Consider the following 16,124-nt stretch of genomic DNA (forward strand, 5'->3'; position numbering starts at 1 on the left):
CCCTTTTGTGTGCATTTCTTGGAGTTATCCCCTGGAGATCTGGGTGCTGCAAGTGGAAAAATGATCACTGACAAGCACCTCAGTAACCTGAACTCTGCCCTTGGAGAGAATTTTTTTTCCCAAGGGCTTCATATTGATTCCTATTCATTTGCACATCACTGAAAAATATTAGTTTATTAATACTTCTTTAAGTCTTTTTTGCAAACACTTCTGCTGAGAAAAACAGGTGTCTGAGCAATCTTACAAAGTTACAGCTATGAGCAGCACAACGATGGCCAGTAAGGATTGCGGTAGAAAATTTGACTGTGCTCTTATATTAAAAAATAGTTGAAAAGAGGAAAGAACTGTGAGAAATCCTTCATGTTTGATTATGAAATATAATTTAGTGGGATAAGGAGCATGGACCAGGGCAATACTCACTCCACCTCTTCCCAAAGTGCCGAGCTCCCATTTACCAGGGCAGATTAGGCAAGGACAGGACAAAGACAGATGTCATGTTTGATCAGAGGTAGCCTTTCTGTCCCTGCTGTGATCTGCCACTCCTGGAAAGGAGTGTATTGCACTGGGCTTTGGCCAAGGACTTGGAGGAGTTCGTGGCTACAATGTGTTTTCTTTCTCCCAGGAAGAGAGTTAAACAGGGAAAGCTGGAGTGAACCAGCGCTGGGAGCCGCCCTGGCTATTCAGCTCCTTCCTGTCCCCCTCTGGTACAAATGCCCAGCCCAGCCTGTGTTTCTGGGATTTCTGGGCAGAGCAAAAGCATGGGGATTTAGTGAGTACCACTGGGAAATGGCATTCAGATGTTTGGAGTGTGAGTTGTTGTGTTGCTCCCATCTTGACTTTCCCCTTGTCTTTGCCCTTTATACTCATTGATGAGGGCTTGGTGGTTTGAGGAGACAATGATCTCCTTCAGCAGCAATGGAACATGAAGATCAAATGCTTTTTGGGTTTTAATGTGTGAGGTGGTGTGATTAGGGCTAGTCAGTGAGAAGGCAAGTACCCAGGGAGCAGCAGAGGAGCCCCAGCAGCCTGGTGGGTGCAGGGGGTCCCTGGTGGGCACTGCTGGCTCTTCTCTGCTGCTTCTGGGCAGCCTGTGCTTCCCAAGTGTCACACCTACAGCAGTGCAGGATTTTTAGCTTTCTAAAGTTTAAAACTGTGCTTGAGTTCAGGTGGAGTGTGGAGGAAGTGGTTTAGCATTTTCCTCTGATTTTCTAAGCTGCTCCCACCAGGTTAGATGGGGGGATGGCAGCGTGTGATTCTTTGGTTTGCCTTAGCTCCATGATCCACAGCCTGGACTCACCTGGTTCCACCTTGCTCCCTGTTTCCTTAGTGAAATGCTGAGAAGTGCACACCTCAAATTTGGGGGGAATCTGCTGCTGAAATGGCCACCTAGCCCCAGTGGGGATGTTCTACCAGTCCCACAATGGCAACAGCGAGGGAAAGGCTCATAATATTCACAGGGCTCTAATATTAGCTATTCCTCAGGTTTTGATCCTTTATGTTTGCATGCCTTGAAAATCACACTGAAGTTTCTTCTGAGTACTTCTTAAATTACTTGTTTTTTTAGGTCTTCTTGCTTCCTATTTGAGTTTCATTCAGTATTTGCTGTTGGAAGTGGGGAACCCTGACCACTTGGTGCTGGGATAGAGGGAAGTCTGCATGATGGGAAGGAAATGACAACTAGCTCATTCTGGGAGACACAGAGTTTCACTTCATGATTTTAGTTTTTTTCGTCTGGTTTGATTTCACATCCACATCTTGACAATCACCCTCCTGACACAGGAAGCTGAGGGACTTTCAAAACCATATCCTGTCATCTCCAGTTTCAAAAGAAACAACAACAGAAATTATTTTGAGCAATACATATATTAAAGAAGTATAATAAAGAAATACATTAGGCAAGAGAGAAAGGCAAAAGCTTGTGGAGGGCAGATTTTTTTCCTCCATCTCTGACCTTCAGGGTTGCCCATTATTGGTGTTTGCATTTCTTTTTTCAGCTCTGAATTCATCTGACAGATGTTTTCCTCATAGTTATTTCTGAATTTCCTGTGTCACATGTCCATAGTACCTGTATAGGACTTACCAACTCTTGGCCCAGAATTCAGAATAATTCTGGGAGCACTGGTAAAGGTTGAGAAGCTGACATGAAATCCTTGAGCTGAGGGATGGATGTGTCCATATATCTCTATGTACAGAGCAGAGCAGCTGTCAGGAGTCCAGAGACCACTTTGGAAGGGTTTCTGAGGCTTCATGCCACAAACAGGGCGGCCTCTCCTCCCTGGAGAGGGAGATGAAGGGAAGGATTTTCTTGTTGCCTGTTTCCAATGGATGTGGAGGGAGCAGTTAAAGGAGAGCTGAGGAGGAAATTGCTTTTTATGACATTAAAGAGAAATGTTTTTGTTCACTGGAATGAAAGTGAAGCCTTTTGGAAAGTTTGTGTGGTAATTTGGGGTGGGAAAAAGTAATATTTACCCCTTCATCTACCAAGACTTGTTTCTTGGCTCCTCTCAAGCAGCTGCTGTACTTGGGTTAATTAAATCCCTTTTTGGTTAATAAGATTAGACCACCTGTGATCCACATGAGTGGCTGAGGCTGTGGCTGTTCTTTCACTAGTCCATTTCACTAGAAATACCTTTGATGAGGCTTGTGGGGTGTTAAAAAAACTCACTACAATTTTCAGGACATTATGTAGAGGGGTTTTTTTTTTGTATAATTTAGGGTATTTTGCTTGAAATAAGACTATTTCTCCTCTTTCTAGGATGTTTTTCCTCTGCAGCATGAGTTCATTCAGTCAGCAAGCATGGCTTTTGCCTTTCCTGCCAGCCTGGTTTCCTACACTGTGGTGAGGATTTTCAGTCTGTAGGAGTGACATTCATTCTGAAACAGCAAGATGATGAATGTGCTAAATTCATAATTGCCATTACGTTCTTCCCATCCCTCCCATGTCAGGCAGATTATTTTCTTCTTACAGACTGCCAAGTGTGGGTGGTGCAGGGGAGCCACTGCCCTGAGCCCACCACCCCAGCCTGTTTTAGGAGCTGTGAAGACTCATTTGTGCAGAGTAAGGTGGTGTTCAGGCTCCAGCTTTGAAGCAGAGAAATCAGAGAATTATGGAATGATTTGGGTGGGAAGGAACCTCCTGCCATGGGCAGGGACACCTTCCACTGTCCCAGTTTGCTCCCAACCCTGTCCAGCCTGGCCTTGGGCACTTCCAGGGATCCAGGGGCAGCCACAGTTTCTCTGGACACCCTGTGCCAGGGCCTGCCCACCCTCACAGGGAACAATTCCTTCCAAACATCCCATCTAACCCTGCCCTGTGTCAGTGGGAAGCCATTCCCTGTGTCCTGTCCCTCCATCCCTTGTCCAGAGTCCCTCTCCAGCTCTCCTGGAGCCCCTGTAGGTACTGAAAGGCCACAATAAAGTCACCCTAGAGCCATTTCTTCTCCAAATTCCCACCTGCTCCAGGAATACAGTAGCTGGTTTGGAAAGCACTTGGAAAATGTCAGAAATAAGTGATACTGTGATCTTTTATGTGTGTTTATGCAGTGCTCATTAATTTTTTAGACTAGGAAACCCACACCTGCTGGGCTTCCCACTGGAGGTTGATTGTGCCCTGTCTGGTGCTGCTTTGAACAGCTTCAATCTGGGTGCTGTGTGCTGATAAGCGAACAGTTAACCCTGCTCGGTGTTGGTTTGGTGGCCACGGAAGGAACTTGTGCTGCAAAGCCCTATTTGCTATAAGTACAGAGTATTCTTTCAGGGCTGTATCATGTTTGGAAGTGACCTCATCTCGCTTCTGTTGGTGGTTAGCAGCTTCACACCACAGGCTCTGTGGATGATGTGACAGCACACTGCTCACAGGAAATCCCCAGAGCTGGGGGGTGCATGCCTCTCAGCCCCAGAGCACCATATATATCTCACTTTGTTCTCAGTTTGGATGCTAACAACACAGGACAGCATTTTGTGAGGGTAAAATGTGTGTCCTTTTACTTAGAGGGTCATTTTCAGCTGTGCTTGAGCCATGTCCCAAGCCCCAGGTAAACTCCCTTTTCCTGAGGTGCAGTTCCTGAGCTTTCCTCATCTCCCCAGGTTCAAAGCATGTTCCTTTTCTTAGCTGCCATCCCAGTGGGTTGGGACCATTGCTTATTTTTTTGGAGACAGAATTTCCACAGTTTAATTGTGTTGGGGTTGATGGCCATGGCTTTTTTCACCAGCTATCTGTGGTACCTAAACGCAGCAGCTCTTAAAACATGCTGGAGCTCATGTGAGCTCTTAAAAAGGGAAATAATTTTTTATCATGCTCATTTATTTTTATTTGAAGGGCGTTCCCTAATTGTGGTGCTGGAAGGCTGGCAGAGTGATTCCTTCCCTGCAGGAAGGCCTCTTGTTCCCTTATGGTCTCCAGCTGCATCCACCCCAAATCCTTGGGGGCTGGAGGAGTGGGAGCACTGTCTTTGAGGTGTCAGTATCACTGTCCTGTCTCTTTAGTTGGTTTGGGGTTGTGTATTTTCCTTTTTTTTCCTACCAGCTTTTGCTTTAAAATAACTAAATTTAAAAACCCAGAAATTATTATTTTTTAAATTACAGAGTGTGTATAGTGGAAATCAGGGAAAAGCAAGTCTAAATATATACAAAAGAAACAGATGACAAGGTTGAGAGGGGAATGACTTGGAAAGCTGAGAAAATTGGGAAAATGTAATTTGCATTTATTAGCATGAAATCTATTCTCTTGAGAGCAACAGTGTCTAGTGAAAATAAGAAGGGGTGGAAGCACCAGCTTTTGAGACTGCACTTAAAATTCCAAATACTTCTTTATCTGCTTCTTACTATCTATTTGTAACATCACAAGAAGGCCCTGCACCAACACCTGTACTGAGATTTTTTTGTGTCCCCGGAAAAAGCTCTATAAAGTGACCAACAAGAAGGAGTCATGAGAGATGCTTTGGCACTGCCTTTACCAGAGCCAGCTCTCCATCAAATAGATGAGGAAGCAAGGAAATAATATTGTGAGATCACCTAAAATCAAATGCAGTTTTTTACTCATTTATCATATTCCAAATATTAATAATAAGTGACATTCTCCTCCTCAGTGAAAGGCCACCAGACTGGACTCCTTGGTCATCTTCATCTCCTTCCAGTGATTGTTCTCCTGCCTTCTCCAGTCTTTATCCTGTTGCTTTGAATGATTTGAGAGGATATTTGTGGGCCCTGCTGTCTTTTATGAGGGAACCAAACAATGAGTTTTTGTATTGGTTGTGAATGTCTTGTGTTGGGAAGAGAGAGCTGCAGTTCCTGGGGCTGGCAAGGCCTGTGGGCTCTGACATGTTCATCTCCTACAAACCAGCCATCACTGGGTACCACATTGCTAATATCAATTAGTTACCTGCAGGAAGAATTCCAGTATCATATAAATTTTATTCCCTGAGTGCAGAATCTGGCTGGGATGCTGCAGGGAGCAGATGAAGCCAGGGTGGATTGCTCCTGAGTTTTGGTGGTTACATGAAGTTATGTCAGAGTCAGCATTTCTTTAATTAAAACTTGTGCTCTGTGAGCTCAGACTTCTGGATTCTGGCTTAACACTTGTTCAGCTGTGTCTTTGGGCCTCAGCCTTGTGTGAAATGTCAGCCAAAAGGCTGAGGTTATTCTTCATGGTGGAGCTCCCTTTGGTGAAGCACTTTACCCACAGTCAATAGACTCCTTCACTGTTACAGGATTGCAGCCGAGTTCCACCATTAACTCACCACTAAACTGTGTCCCCAAGTGCCATTAGTGACAGTTACTGTTCAGAGGGACAGTTCAAATGGGACATGGAAAGAATCGCTTTTTAACAGCTATGCCAATGCTATGAAGGCATCTTCTTTTGCTTGTAACTAAGAAAAATCATCATTTGAGTGATTAAACCTCCTCACCAGCAGCCCCAAGGCAGTGGTGTGCAGTACTGCAGATGCACAGTTTGAACTGGAATGTTCAAATGCAGATCTCATATTATCTGGGTTTGCTGGCAATCCAGTTTGAGCCAGAGGCAGCTGGAACACTCATCCTCTCTGGTAACAAGGCCCATCTGCAGAAGTTCTTGCACAGAGCTCTCCAGTGTAAGAGCAGTTGATCTGTGGCTGAGACCAAATCCATGAGGGCAGTTCATTCCTGCTGCTGTCATCGGACGCACGGGAAGTGTTGGGGAGGCACAAATGGACAGCTTGTCCTGAGGGGCTGGAGCCATGTCCATCTCCAAGGGTGCAGCTGTCCTGCATGGACAGGGCTGGGAGGGCCCACAGGACCTTGGGAATGGAGATTTGCTCATCACTCCCCAAACATTCGCCTGCCAAGGAAGGAGCAGCTCATAGCCTTGGGCACCCTGTTAGAAGGCTGCTATTCCCAGGGCGGCCCTTACATGGGAGACAGCTGAGACTGGGAACAGGACCCTCTAAATTAACCCTTCTGCACCACGTGCAGGTGCTCTCAGAGGATGTCCAGTAGCCTGGTCCTCTTGGTGTCATTTTGATGAGGTTTGACATAATTATGTTTTTCAAAAGAGGAGTTCACTGCATGGAAGCTCCTTTGCTTTCTGCAGTCCTGAACTAACTGAGCCGTACCATTGAGACATGAGCAAGTCTGGGAAGATTTATAAAGTTATAGTGCTTCCAGTTGTCCTTCCATCTCCCAAAGTCAAAGGGAGCTTTATAGATGTTACTCTTGCATTTATAAAAGGAATTTGTGGTTAGCAATATCTGGGCTCTATGCTTGGATATGTAGAGTCTCTAGGTAGGTTTTCTTTTTTTAAAAATTAAACAGAACAAACAGAATTTTGTTACAATCTCCACACATAAGGGATGTTTTGTTCATTAGCAGCTGGAGAAGATGCTTGGGTGATTTTCCAAGTGCAAGGCATCCTGCATTAAGCACACAGTATCAGTCTAGGTGCCTGTAAAGCCTCGCTGGCCTTTTGCTGCAGAACACTCAGCAACCTTCCTGGCTTTGTGTGAGATTTGGGTGAGGAATGCTGCAGCCAGCACTGCACCAAGCTGCCCTAAGCTGCTCCCCTCTGTACAACCAGCAGGACACGTGGATCACTCAGGACAGGATGGCTGAGGGAAGCCCCTGTGAGGGCTTCAGGAGAGGGGAGCACCCATCGTGCTTTCCCCTGGTGAGCACTCGTCCCTGGCACCACTGGGCTTTGCCAGCTGCCCCGTTTGCAGCTGCAGCTCTGCTGCCATGGCCCAGGCCCAGCTGCTCCCTCGCACGCCAGCGCGGCTCCCCAACAGCCCAGCCCTTGTTTCCCTGGCCTTGCTGTGGCTGCCAAGCCACCCCCTCCTCCAGCCCTTCCATGGACTGCTGCATGGGATGGGCAGAACTCTGGCAGAATGTGCATGGCAGCTCCTTTCAGCTGGGTACAATTCCCTTTTCTTGAGCCCTGTCCATGAATGTGCTTCTGTCCCGTGTGCCTCGCCAGCAGCTTCTGCACAGCCCGGCACTGGATGGATCTGCTTGTTCAAAGCCTTATCACTGAGGCAATCTTTTCCTCCTATGGAAAGTGAGGATGAAATTGCCTAAATTTAGCAATTGCAGCAGCCTTGAAGGATAAAGCTTTCTTTCTGCTTGGAGTTGTTTTTGTAGCAAGACTGCCATGATTGTGTTTGTGTCCTGTGTTTACTGGCATAGGAAAGAATGTGGGATTGGGATTTTATGGCACTTGCAGCTCAATGTTTTTCCCATGAGCTATTCAGATGAATCACTCTTGGATTTTTAGCACCTTCTTCCCACTGCAGTACAGGCTTGGGGACACTCAGAACAGAGAGAGAATACTCCCCTGAGCATGGATTTAAAACTTGGTGGTCTTAGAGGGCAGACTCCTGTCAGCCCTGGTGCATCACCATCTCAGCAGCTCCAAGATCCAGCCTCTTGGATGGTCTGTTGTCCCTTTGGGTTAGGAGGGAGCACAGCTGTGAAGGAGGAAAACATGTGAGTCATGATTGGAGGGCTGTGGGAGCTGCAGTTTTCCTTCCCTGCAGCCAAACCAGGCCCTCTTCTCATCAAAATCTTTTCAGTTTTATTTTGGGAGGACAAAAGTTTTTGAATGCAATGTTCCACCTCAGTTGCTCAGGTGGAACACTCCCTTCTTTCATTGAAACTGTGATCAGAGGATGTTCTCTCAGCACTGAACAGCCTGATTTACAACTAATACTGGTTTGTGACTTGCCATGACAAATGCTATAAATCCTGGAGGCAGCAGTGAAGGTAGGGTTGGGATTTTACCTGGCTGATTTTTCTTTTTTTTTTTTTTTTTTTTGTTTGATCATTGTATGAGCTTGGGAGATTTTGTGTTATGTCTTTGGATCTCCAAATATCTGCATGTGAAGAACAGTATCAAGAGAGGCACTGAGAGAGTGTTTATTGCCCCTCAGTGTGTTTAACAAACCTTCCTGCAGTCATTGCAGCCAGGTGAAACTCTGAAAAGGCAAATTTTGACATTTGGGCTCTGAGCAGATCTGAAACCATGCTGTTTTCAAGCAGTTTTCAAGTTTCAAGGATAAAGCCCTGATTAAGTTAATTATAGGTTTCTGTAGCTTTTGTTTTTGTTAAGTGCATGGAGGAGATATTTCAGGCATTACTGTGGTATTAATCCTCCATGTTTCCCATAATTTCTCTAATCCCTGCATTGCCCTTGGCATTTATGCAAGGCTCCTGTAAAGCTTCTGTCTCAAGCAGTCTCATGAACAAACCCAAAGAAGTGTTGCTTGACAAGCAAGGCTTGAGGACTTCCTCCTGAGTCTTCTCATCACAATTATTTGTATGTATCAGTGCCTTCTAAAGCAGCATAATTCCCTTTGAGAGAATCAACATTCTTGTTCTTCCCTCCTTTGTTCTCAGAGTGCACAACAGGACTTCAGCTGCTCAAGGCTGCAGCAGACAATCTTGGAGAGGGGACAATAAGCCTTTGTGGCTTTGTTTACCCACAAGACAGTAATCCTGACTCTCTGATAGTGAAGACACAGCACTTCAATCACTGAAGTGTTTGGGGATGGTTTTGTCACTCAGGTTTGCCAAGCAGCCACTCTGCTTCATGTCTTGAGGCGAACTTGTCCCCAGGCCACCACAGTGTTCTCAGGAAGAGCTCCCATCTGGCAGAAGTGGCCTTGCACAATAACCAGATATTCCAGAGCTCTGGTTGAACATTCCTGAAATATTTAGGGAAATCAGCATGATCTTGTCAGGAGGTTTTGTTCTTAACTGGTACAAGCATGGTGCTTTCTTTGTTGAGGTCTGTTTTGTTGTATATCAATGAAAAACCATCTTGATCCTCAGTTTCTTAACAAAACAGAAAGTTATTGGGGAGTGTTAACTTGGGATTTAGCAATTTATTCAATGAGCTGCCTGTCATTATTGTGAACTAAAGAAGAAGAATTCCCAACTGTTGGCCCTGCCACATGCTGTCAGTCTCTCTGTGTGCCACCTCACATTGCTCACAGGTGTAAAGGCAAGGAATGAGTTTTCCTATGTTAATGCACTTCTAAATCTCAGTGAACACCCAGGGTCTCCAGGCATCCAGGCTTAGTAAATTATTTAAAAATATTACTACTAGGTGCACGTGGAGTGGAAAATGGCTCAGAAAAGGATGGTTATTTTTAAAGATTATTTCTGGGTAAATCCTTTATGTTACTTTTTCTTCTCTCCAGACTTTCTCAAACAGACCACGTATGAAGTGGAGGCGTTCTTAGAGGCCATCCAGTTCTTCCGGCAGGAGAAAGGCCACTATGGCACGTGGGAGATGATAACTGGCAATGAAAAAGAGGTAAAAGAATATATTTCTGATGGGGTTTTGGCTTTGGGTATTGTAGCTCTGAGGACAGTGAAGATTATAAATTCTCTTAGCAAAAAGGGCACCTTAAAAAAGAAAATTTCATAGATAGAAATACCTGCGATTTTAAGACCTCTCTTACTCATATGTAAGTGATAATTCTATTTTAATAAAAACTTCTAAATCAGAGTCTTGTAGAGTAACACCAAAAATCTGTGTACTTCAGTTCTTCAGAAAAGAAATTCTAAGGCCAGAGTTTGCGTCCATACTTGGGCACCTGGCTTTGGAGCACTCTAGGTAGCTGAGATTACCCCACAACCCCACTGGCATCACTCCACATGGCTTTTAGGGCATTATTTACACCCTGATTCATAGGGTTTTTTCCCAAACATTGAGCACTCAGCAGCAAATGTTTACTTGTTTACTTTAGTGCCAGCTGCTGGCTGTTTTCCTTGATGAAATCTGGCTTCCCTTGGAAAAACGGAAAAAACCTTAAGGAGAATGGTTTGTTTTTAGGAAGCAGATTATTGTTTTAGAAGAAGCCTACCTTTGAAATGCTGAGAAATGTGGAATCTGGAGAAAAAAATCTATAAACAGTGTCTTTCCTGTTGCCATCATGTCAGTGATTGAAGTTCCCTGCTAACATCTCATAATAAATTCTTTACTTTAAGGAGTTACATGAGGGGTTTTCTGTTCTCCCTTCCTCCTTCATATTATGGGGCTATTATAGTGCTAGTTTCATTTCATGTTTTATTTTTCCTATTGCTTGCCAACATCTTACTCATAGCCCATATGTCTCAAGAGAGCTGTAATCAGAAGACATCCAGCCTAGTTCCACTATTATCTTCGTAGCAATAATTCATTCTGTAAGTATAGTGTGTTCTCATGGCCTGCTTGGACCAAACATAATAATTATTTTAGGCAAATATCCAAGCTAAGTGAGTGGTTTGGAGCAAGCAGGCTGAAATTTGTTGCTGTACAAGTCCCTGAAGAATGCCAAGAAATGTATTTGCTGACACTTATTTGTGGTGGCTGAGTCCCCACAGTGTCAGCTTGCACTGGAGCTGCAGCATGGCTGGAGTGGGAGCATGAGCCCAGGCACCTGAGGGAAGATCCACCAATGCCTTAAAAATGTTCCCAGAGAACTCAAGATTCTTCACAATATAAAATTGTGGAATCACAGAATATCCTGAGCTGGAAGGGACTCACAGGGATCATTCAGTCCAGCCCCTGTCCCTGCCCAGACACCCCAACAATCCCACCCTGTGCATCCCTGGCAGCATTGTCCAAACCCTCCTGGAGCTCTGGCAGCCTTGGGGCTGTGCCCATTCCCTGGGGAGCCTGGGCAGTGCCCAGCACCCTCTGGGGAAGAGCCTTTCCCTGACAGCCAACCTAACCCTGCCCTGACACAGCTTCATGCCCTTCCCTTGGCTCTTAAATCCATCTGATCTGTTCTCACGTTTATTATTTGTGATAGTTTGGGTTGTTCATGAGATCTTTTTTAAGGGAGCCATTAGTTTAGGACCTGAATTAGTGAATTGCTTTTGACAGACATTTGAGTCAGCAGTGCTGAATATGAAGTGCTGCTGTGTCATTATCTTTAAGTACCTAAATGAAACTCCAGTAAAAGTGTATTGCATATTAGAGGTATATTACAGCAGGTATTGTGTGTTGTATTTCTATAGTGGCTGTTTATGCCCTGTTTTACAGTGGGCTGCAGTCAGAGTCCTTCTTTACTTGTGCTGCTCTAGTTTCTGCCAGTTCCCTCTGCTGGTGTTGGTGCATGCCTCAGATCCCTCTGGCAGCTGTAATACATGAGGTGCAGTGTCTGGGAGCACAGACATGAGTGAAAAAAGCACTGAAAATGGATGAAAATAGAAAGTTGAGGGGTGTTTTTGCACTCTGTATTGGCTCAGCCAGCAGCTGGGTACAGCAGGGATGGGATCCTGAATGTAGGCTGTTGGTGCAGCTTTCTCAGGCCAGAGACAGTGTCCATAAATAAAAACATGGAGAGGGAGGCCTAGACTCCCAAAATCAGATGTTTATGAAGTCTTGCATATTTATTTGGTGCATTTGAGTGGGACAGGTAAGGAAGGAGTTGCAGTTCAAATCTAGGCAGAGAGAGTGCAGAGCCTCTGTGGGTAACTCCTGGCAGCTGGGAGGGAGGGAGAGCTGAGCCACTGCCTGCACACATCACTCTGTGCTTCAGGTAAAGAACAGGGTGTGAACTTGGCATTTTCATCTCCTGACCATACAGATCCTGAGCAACCTGGTGATGGAGGAACTGCTGCCTAACCTGCAGACAATGATCCTGCCTAAAATGAAGGGAAAGAGGAATGACAGGAAACGGGCCTGGTTTGGGGTAAGGACTGACACTTGCAGAGTAGCTGTTGCTCATGGCAGCTCTCTGTGGGTGCTGATTCTGATCTCTGCTTCTCAATTTGATTTGGGTCCAGATCGTAGAGGAAACCTATGGCTTAGTCCAGCAGCAGGTGGCAGAAGGATTAAATACCTTGAAAGAAGAATGCAGAGAATTTGCAAAAACTCTTGAAGGGACCATTCGTTCAGACATGGATCAGATTCTGAACTCCAAGAACTTCTTAGCTGGAAAAATCAAAGGTTAGTGGAGGAACAGCTGTGCTTTGAGCAATTCTCCAGTGTTTCCCATTGTGTTGCTCAAATTACCAGATGTGCTTGTTTTGAAATCCTTGTGTGTTTTGAGAAATCCAACTGGAGACACCAATTTTCAGAACACAAACGAGGCTCTGCTGCCTTTGGTGGCAACTGATACCTGTGGCCACTGTGTCTGTGAAAATATCAGATCTTCTCAAATTGGAGCTGACAGGTTTTGAGTATCCTGATCAGATACTCAAAAGTTGTTCCTTCTGCTTTCATTTTTACTTGCACAGTCTTAGGTAGTGAAGATACAGGTCACGTGAGCATAATTAAAAGACCTGATCTCTAGGAATGCACCACAAAACCAGGTTCTGGTTATGTGACAAGTCCATGGGCTTTCAAAGAATATTTAAGCCAAAGGGCTTCTTTGGTGTTTTTTATTTAATGTCAAGTAATCATAATTTTGTTATGAGTATAAAAAGGAATGTAAAGAGCAGGCAAAATGTTGTAGGTGTTGCTTAAGCTGTCAAATAAATAAATAAATAGCTGGTAATCATACTCAGAGCTGCCCATTTCTCTGCCCTCACTGTGCCCCCAGTTGCAGTGTTTGCTTAGGTGAGGCTTGGGACAAGAGTTTTCATTGTCACTCATACAACTGTGAACTCCTTTCACACTCTCATCACCTCTGTGGAGGTGTCACTCCAGGGAAAAATACAAAAACCATTGAATTAATTGTAAAGAGGTAAGTTCCAACTACTTTTTTCACTGTCTCTAAATGCAACTGTTGTCCTGTGTGACCCTCCAGCTAGTGTTTCTGAGCCTGCCCAGAAGTGCTGCACAGAGAACATCCAGCCATTCCTCGCCTCCATCCTGGAGGAGCTCATGGGCCCCGTCAGTTCCGGATTCACGGAAGTGCGCGCGCTTTTTGACAAGGAAGTGAATGAAATCATCCAGGACTTCCAGAAGACCAATGACATGACCAGGCTAAAGGAGGTAAGACAAAACAGAGCTGGAGCCTTTGTACCAGCACAAGGATGTTCTGGGCTAGGCCTTGGCTGGCAGCAGGATTTGCTTTCCCAGGTGGAAGCACGTGAGCACCTGGTTTTGTCATTTAGAAAGTCTTGTGGTATTTGTGCAACTGGAGTGCAGATACCAGAATTTGAGTTAAAGCCAAATTGTTACATTGTCTATTAAAAATTCACCTCTGGTTGCTTTCTTTCAACCTGCATGGGAATGCAGAATGTGGATCAGCTCATGACCCTGCCCTTCAACTCAGTGAAAATGGAGCCCTGCTATCTGAAAGTGAACCTGCTCCAGGAGCTCCTGCAGGACCTCAAGAGTCGCTTCAAGGTCTATCACATCGATTTTGTGATTCAGAGGACACAGAACTTCATGCAAGAGGTACTGTAAGATCCAGTTTTTCCTCCTGGGAGAACAGGTTAGGTTTGTCCTGCTAATCTGCTTCAAAGGAATCTTGATAACAGCTGTGAAAGAGCCTCAGAGTGTCTCTCAGGCAAGGAACAAGTAACAAAACCTGAGAAAGCCAGCTAGAAGCTGTTTGACACTTGTATTTGTGAGACTCTGTGTGTGTGAGTTGTTCAGCAAGGCATGAAAATTTTGCATGGATCATCTGTTCCCCTGAACTTTCAGATTCTGAATTCCCAGTGTCTCAGCACCCAAGAAGGTTGTGTAACTAGTGGGGTGGCTAAAATTCACCTGATTCCCTTTCTCAAGGCTTGGTTTTTCAGGAAGGGTATTAAATGTGTTTTACCAAAATGGAATGCCTCCTCCTTGGTAGTTGATTTTCTCACTAATACAAAGTAAAGCAATTCATGTTAGAAACTGAGAGCCAGATGTTTCAGGATGTAGGTGCTTTATCCAGCCACACTTTTCAGGGGATTGGTGGAGGTGACAATATCATTCCAGATGAAAACTGAACTCCACCTCTTTGTGTGTGTTGGTACAGATTATAACTCTGCTTTGTCTGGATTCCTCCTGGATGCCTGGCCAGAAGTGTCTGAGGAGCTGGCCAGCAGACTGATTTCAGTTGCCAGATTACAAGGCAAATTTGGCCTTGGAGCTCTAAATTGAACCCTGTGATTTTAATCTGTATTTGGGAAATTTACTAATCTGCTCAGTAATCTTGTGAAATGGAGCTGGTCCAGATCTATGGAGTGGAAGTTATGAATATGGAAAACAAGTGTCTAGGACAGTGCTGGGATAGGGTTTTCCTACAAGCAGCTCTTCTGAGTACAGCCAGGACCAGCAGCCAAGGAATTACTCAGAAATAAAATTCTGATTTCATGTCTGGGTCTTTCAGGGGGGATTATTCCAAAATGCTGCCAAATAAAGTGTCTTTCATCGAGTGAAGATCATGAGTCAAGACAATGAAGTAGACAGAAAATAAATCTCATATAAACCAAGAGGTCATTTTTTTCTGAACAGGACATGAGTCAAAATTAACAAGAAATAAGTTAAATTATAACAGGAGTTGTTCAAAACATGCTGTTACTGCATCTTCCTCTTTAAGAGGCTGGTATTTTCCTCATAAATATATTGTGTAGTTTCCCTTTTTGTCCGTGGACGTTTATTTCATAAATAAGTGAAATCAGACATGTCTGTGTTAGTGTAGTATTTTGGCTAAAATGTACCTCGGGTGGAGGGTGGAGCAGGATTCCTTGCCTCGGGAGCCTGGCATCCTCTAGTGGCCAATTTCAGGAAATCTGGGAGCTGGCTGAAGGAATGCCCCCCTGCATATCTCCCGGTACCTCTCCAATAAGAAAACGTTAAAATTTGAATGGGAACAGCTAAAGAAAAGGCAAAGCCTCATTAAATAGACTCAATTACCACTTGCAGAACTGTTTGTCTGAAATATCTTCAGAGTAGGGGCATAATATTCTTAATGATAAGCTGAAAATATGGTAAATGCCAGCTTAGCATAATTCTGTGAGAAATGATTACACTCTGTGTGATTTTTGCTGATTATTTATTTGTATTATAATGAAAGCTACCGAAAATGATGTGCAGTATGATTAAATACTGTTTATTAATGATTAATGATAGAAGTCAATGGGAATCTTCTTATTAGGGATAATGAGTTTTGACTGTGGTCTGTATACGCAGATAATCAATTCTACATTTTGGCTCTGCTACCATCAGTTTGGGTGGGGACATGAGATCAAATCTGTACAAGAAAGCTGGGACAGCATGATAATGGTACCACAGCTTTAATTTTATTTATTTATTGCAGCATTTCAGTGCTCTTCAGACCACCTTCTCAGAAACACAATTTAAATTAAGAGTTGCACGTATCATGTTTGCAGGAATTTGATGTTACTGGGCTTTAACATTTTTTTTTAATTACTGTTTTTAGCTGATGGAAAATGCAGTTTATACATTTGAGCAGTTGTTCTCTCCAAGCCACCAGGCAGACTCAGCCAAAGTTGCAACAACCATTGAAAAAGTCAAGCTGAGAGTGCTGAAGGTAAATGTCATATAGCACATTTGCAGGCTGCCTTTCTGGAAACAGAATATATTTTTTATATATACATAAATATATATTATTTAACTATATATAATTATATATATATAAAAATATATATTTATATTTTATATGAATGTACCTCAGTATTTGAAAGAGGATAAGCTGAAAATATTGATTTAGTGCCACTTAGCAAAGCTGCCCGTTTTGGGGGATAAAACCTAGTTCTGGGCA

The 16,124-nt window shown here is 44.1% G+C and overlaps 1 protein-coding gene across 1 annotated transcript in view; it reads left to right on the forward strand.

The window, feature by feature from the left end:
• The window catches only part of NIBAN1 (niban apoptosis regulator 1), a 54,315-nt gene that overhangs the window by 31,526 nt on the left and 6,665 nt on the right, over window positions 1-16,124 (forward strand). Inside the window, exons 6-11 of the mRNA XM_054285752.1 lie at window positions 9,672-9,787; window positions 12,051-12,155; window positions 12,250-12,412; window positions 13,215-13,402; window positions 13,649-13,810; window positions 15,783-15,893. Of these exons, the coding sequence (XP_054141727.1) occupies window positions 9,672-9,787; window positions 12,051-12,155; window positions 12,250-12,412; window positions 13,215-13,402; window positions 13,649-13,810; window positions 15,783-15,893 (845 nt within the window). The remainder of the gene's footprint in view (window positions 1-9,671; window positions 9,788-12,050; window positions 12,156-12,249; window positions 12,413-13,214; window positions 13,403-13,648; window positions 13,811-15,782; window positions 15,894-16,124) is intronic.

The sequence above is a fragment of the Melozone crissalis genome, unplaced genomic scaffold (genome assembly GCF_028551555.1).
Source record: "Melozone crissalis strain CALT ecotype California unplaced genomic scaffold, PUWL_Pcris_2 ptg000045l_1, whole genome shotgun sequence".
Classification (NCBI taxonomy): domain Eukaryota; kingdom Metazoa; phylum Chordata; class Aves; order Passeriformes; family Passerellidae; genus Melozone; species Melozone crissalis.